The sequence below is a fragment of the Gossypium arboreum genome, chromosome 4, assembly GCF_025698485.1.
Source record: "Gossypium arboreum isolate Shixiya-1 chromosome 4, ASM2569848v2, whole genome shotgun sequence".
NCBI lineage: Eukaryota > Viridiplantae > Streptophyta > Magnoliopsida > Malvales > Malvaceae > Gossypium > Gossypium arboreum.
Genome location: NC_069073.1, coordinates 6,002,232 through 6,007,001, shown reverse-complemented (window position 1 = coordinate 6,007,001; position 4,770 = coordinate 6,002,232). Strand labels below are relative to the sequence as shown.

Sequence of the window (4,770 nt, the reverse complement as noted above, 5' to 3'; positions counted from 1 at the left end):
TGACATTATCTTGAACTCGACACCTGACAATGTTGAAGTAATCTCCTAAACAAATATTTTAAAATATATATTATAGCAAATAATAAAAAGACACAATTATGAAGTCAAAACCACATGTTAAAATGTGTTATTAGTCCCTGTACTTGTATAAAATTTAATATTAATCCATATATTTTACAAGTTAAAAGTCAATATTCCTATTTTTTTTCAAATTAAAAATCTTAGTGTAATCATTATCAACATCATCATTAATAGTTTTCAAGATTTGTCAATTTAATATGTTTATTTCCTGTCAATTATATACCACATCATATGAGGATATCTTGATTAAAATTTTAAGTTGATAAATTTTAACAAAAAATATTTACTGAGATTTTAAATAAATAAAAATTAAAACTTTAACAGCACATTTTAACCAAAACCACAATAACCCATTTGGAACGAATACTCACGACTCAAATTTGTACATAAATCAAAATCCTTATGCATTACTGGTGTTTGTTACAACATCAGAAGATAGAGAACAGCCAGAATCATGAATGGAGTTATGAACTGCAATAACATCAGAATCTGAAGCTTCAAAATCGACATCATCGCGGGGATTGACCGGAAAAATGATGTCCGGATAGCAATGGTCGTCGCCATGATTACTCTTCACTAACTCAGCATCAGCAGTTTCTTGAAGCTCCAATGCAAATCCTAGCCTTTCCATCACATCATTCATGAATGGCCGCTTCACTCCCATTTCTTGTATGCAACTTTCAGCAATTTCAACAAACACCTTTAAACACTGTGGAGCTATCTTTCCCTTCAGCTTTGGATCTATGGCTTGATGAAGTGTCCCATCAGCAATGCATTTTCTAACCCAATGAGCTAAGTTCATTTGTTCCATTGATACTCTCTTGTCCAGAGCTTTCCTTGCACATAAAACTTCAAATAGTACTACACCGAACGAGTATACATCGGATTTTTGGGTCAATGTATGACCGCGAGCGTATTCGGGATCCAAGTATCCCCATGTGCCCTTTACACCGGTATTGAGCATGTCGAGCTTCGGATCAAGTTTCGACAAGCCAAAATCCGCGACTTTCGCAGTGAATTTATGGTCGAGGAGAATGTTGCTGGTCTTAACGTCACGGTGAATCACAGTATACTTCACTTCTGTATGAAGGTAATTCAATCCGATTGCTGCCCCATGGCATATCTTGAGCCTTTGTTTCCATGTTAGAGGTTCGTTGGTAGTGTCGTAAAGGTGATCGCGGAGAGTGCCGTTGATCATGTAATCGTACACAAGGATCATCTCATTGTTGTCGTTGCAATATCCCACCAAAGAGACCAAATGAATGTGACGAAGCTGGGATAGCATCTCGATCTCGGTCTTGAACTCTCTTGCACCTTGTTTCGACTCTGGATTCAAGCGTTTGATGGCCAGTATTGTTTCACCATTATCCAGGAAACCTTTGTAAACATTGCCGAAACCGCCTACCCCGATAATCAAATCTTGATTGAAGTCGCTAGTGGCAGCTTTGATCTCATCTAGTGAAAACCGACGACACAATTCATCAGGCAGAGATGAGGTTTTCGCCCCGACGAATGATTTCCCTTTAGAACGATCCAGCAAGCAGCAAAAACATGATGGTTTATAGTGTGAACCATACTGCATCTTTCTATGTCGCCAAATGATGATGGAGCATACTAACACAAGCACAATCAACAAGCCTATACCACCAACACTGATAAAAATAAGCAATTTCCTCTTCGTGTCTTTTGAACTCTTTTTCTTGGTGCCTTTTTCTGGCAACTTGGGCTCGGGATTTGGTCTGCCAAGATTGCCATCGGAGTTATTCAACTTAAAGACTTCTATTCCATTCAGAAGAGCGTCTGCATAAGCACTGTATTCTTTATTAGGATGCAAAGCTATAAAGAGGGAATGTTCACTCTTAATATCACTAATGTTTCCAATCATAACCATATAGTCATGATAGATTGGTTTATATTTACCGCCAGCAGTTTCGATCGCATCGAATGCTGGCTCTGCGGTCTTGTTATCAATAAAGATCCGGAATCGCCTATCACTCGTCTTTTCTGGGGCCGGATCAAATTCACAGAAATGGAGTCTAACAAGGTACCTGAATCCCGAATCAACCGGTAAACTCCATGTCAAATTGTACAACAAGTTCTCTGTTCTGTTGTTTCCCATTGATCTAGCTGTTTCATATACATTAGCAGGAGCTGTGTAATCATGCATGTTAGAATAGTCGAGTTCAAGAGTAGTATTACTAGGAACAACACCACCTTCTATCAGATTATCAATGTCATTGTACCAGTTTCGATACATGCCAGTATCACTTGCAGCGGTGATTGATGGCCCCCCAACGTTTAAACGATGAACATTCTCGAGTGCAGTATAGTTATCAATCCAGAAACGTGTGTTAAGACCGATGAACTTAATGCCGTGATGATCTGAAGTCGAGTAATAGAGATTAGTAGGCATCGAGACAATTTCGATTCCATTGACAAAAGCATAAGAACCCTCCAAAGAGGGAGTAAAAGTTACATTGAGAGTTTGATTCTGCATCAAGCTTACACAGAACTCTCTAATCGACGACCCTTTCCTCGAACGATCGGCAGTAACGGAAGAAGTGAAGTTATTGAGCAGTGTATAAGGGCCTACCTTGACAGAGAAGAAATAGACAGAGGTGTCAAAGCCATGGTACAGAGCAGGATTGAAATAGAGCCTGATAAATTTTTGACCAGCAGTAACTGGGAACATGTAGGTGAATTCGGATTTAGACATTCTAGCAGTCATGTAAGGCACACCATGGAAAGAGCTGTTATGCTTTTGGACACTGGCCGACACTGATTGGTTACCGGACTCCGCGAACCACGACATGTTATCTCCGGTCCAATAACGACCATCTAGTGCTACAGAATTGCCTGAAGTTGAAGAACCACAATCTAGAGCAATATTATCAGCAGGGATATAAATTTGTGCACAAGTGAGAATTTGCTGAAGCAAAAACAAGAGCACCGCCAGAAACAACATCAGTACTAAATTAGGATCAAAGACTAAAGATACATCCTTTACTGTAACATAAATCTGGGGTTTTATAAATCAGTATGACAGAAGAAGTAGGAACAAATTGTAAGTATATATTCTATTATTTCATCTGCAAAAACATGTTTTTTGTTGCTACATTAATATTGATAATGATTGAGGTCAGGCAACTCTGTCCCACCATTTAAAGTTTTCTACTTTACAACCATTTAGCATATACTAACTTTCCCAATATGCCTAATTTATAATTCAACCCTTCAATTATTTTAAATAAATGGTTTGTTTTTTTCCAGGCAACTGCATGTGCTAAAGAATATTAGGAAAACGTTTTTCTCATTGATTCTCTCATAAAAAATCTCTTCTTCTTCTTCTTCTTTTTCAGATTTAAATGATTCCTTTATGTTTATATTGAAAGAAAAATATAAAAATGTTACATTGGAATTATTTAAAATTTGTTTTATTATTTGATAAAGTATAAAGTATTTAAAACAACAAATGCACGCGATCATTTTTTTTATTAAGACGACCAGCCCCTCTTTGTTGAGCCAAAAATACAAAGCGAAAATAATTTTAAAAAAAAAAACAAATACAGAACGATCAGCCCCTCTTTTGTGTATATATATATATATATATATATATATGGCGGATTAATATGGGTTTTGATTAATTATTTATAAATATGGATGAATTTGAGTAGATATAAAATATGTTAATATTTTAACTAGATTCGAACCCAGCTCAGCATATGAACACTCTACTCTTTCACCAACTCTGGAGAAATATTCAAGGGAGATAAGTGTAGACAAACTTACCTCGATAAATACAATTGTAAAAACAAAATCGAAAATTAATCTGATATCTTAGCTTATCCTCGATGTAACTCTAATTGTCTCATATAATAAGTTTATTCGATTAAGTCAATTTCAACACTTATATAATCAAATTTACACAATTTAACGCTTTCATAAAAATTATAAAATTATCCCTAATATTTTATCCTTTTTACAATCTAATCCCTAAACCTGAAATTCTAAAATTAACAAAATTTTACAATTTTCCATTCTAGCCGAATTTATTCACAAATTTATTCACAAACTAGGACAGTCCATATTCATTGAAATTTCACAAAAATTTCATGTATATTTTAACATTTTATCAAATTAGTTCTTTAACTAAAAACTATCAAAAATCACCTTAACAAAATAGTCCTAATCAACAATCAACACTTTAAATTCATCGCTTAACATCAAGAATAACAAAAATTCATCAATAGAAAAATCCAAAATCTTTAACAGTTTCGAAAACAGAAGTACGGGGTTAGCTAGATCTAGTTGTAACGATATCAAAAACATAAAAATTATAAGAAATAATTGAGAAACCCACTTACATGCAATGGTTTATTAATGGCCGAATGTTTAGCTTGAGAATGGTGTTTTTACTCTTCCATTTTCGGTGGTTCTAGCATTTTGGGAAGATGATAGTATTTTATTTTATTTTTTTTACTTAAGTTTTATTTTTCTTTTAACATATATTTTAATATTATAATTAAAATATTTTACTTAAAAATTCTTACACCAGCCGCCACTATCTTTTAAAAGTGGAATTTGTCATATTAACACTTGCAATAGTAACATTTAATCCATTTAGCACAAATAACCTAATAATAGTTTACTTTTGCAACCTTTACAATTTAGTCATTTTTACTCAATTAA

At 34.5% G+C, this 4,770-nt stretch overlaps 1 protein-coding gene across 3 annotated transcripts; it reads right to left on the bottom strand.

The window, feature by feature from the left end:
* Window positions 1-333: 333 nt before the first annotated feature.
* LOC108458403 (receptor-like protein kinase FERONIA) lies at window positions 334-4,534 on the bottom strand. 3 transcript variants are annotated; one of them, XM_017757785.2, is made up of 2 exons: window positions 4,446-4,534; window positions 334-2,958 (listed from the first exon to the last, which is right to left on the bottom strand). In XM_017757785.2, exon 2 carries the CDS (start codon window positions 2,891-2,893, stop codon window positions 482-484), a length of 2,412 nt encoding a protein of 803 aa, XP_017613274.1. In that variant the 5' UTR covers window positions 2,894-2,958; window positions 4,446-4,534; the 3' UTR covers window positions 334-481. The 3 variants fall into 3 exon arrangements, with proteins under 3 accessions (XP_017613274.1, XP_052883319.1, XP_017613273.1); XM_053027359.1 differs by having other exon boundaries at window positions 334-2,937; XM_017757784.2 differs by lacking the exon at window positions 4,446-4,534 and having other exon boundaries at window positions 334-3,223.
* Between the last annotated feature and the right edge of the window lie 236 nt (window positions 4,535-4,770).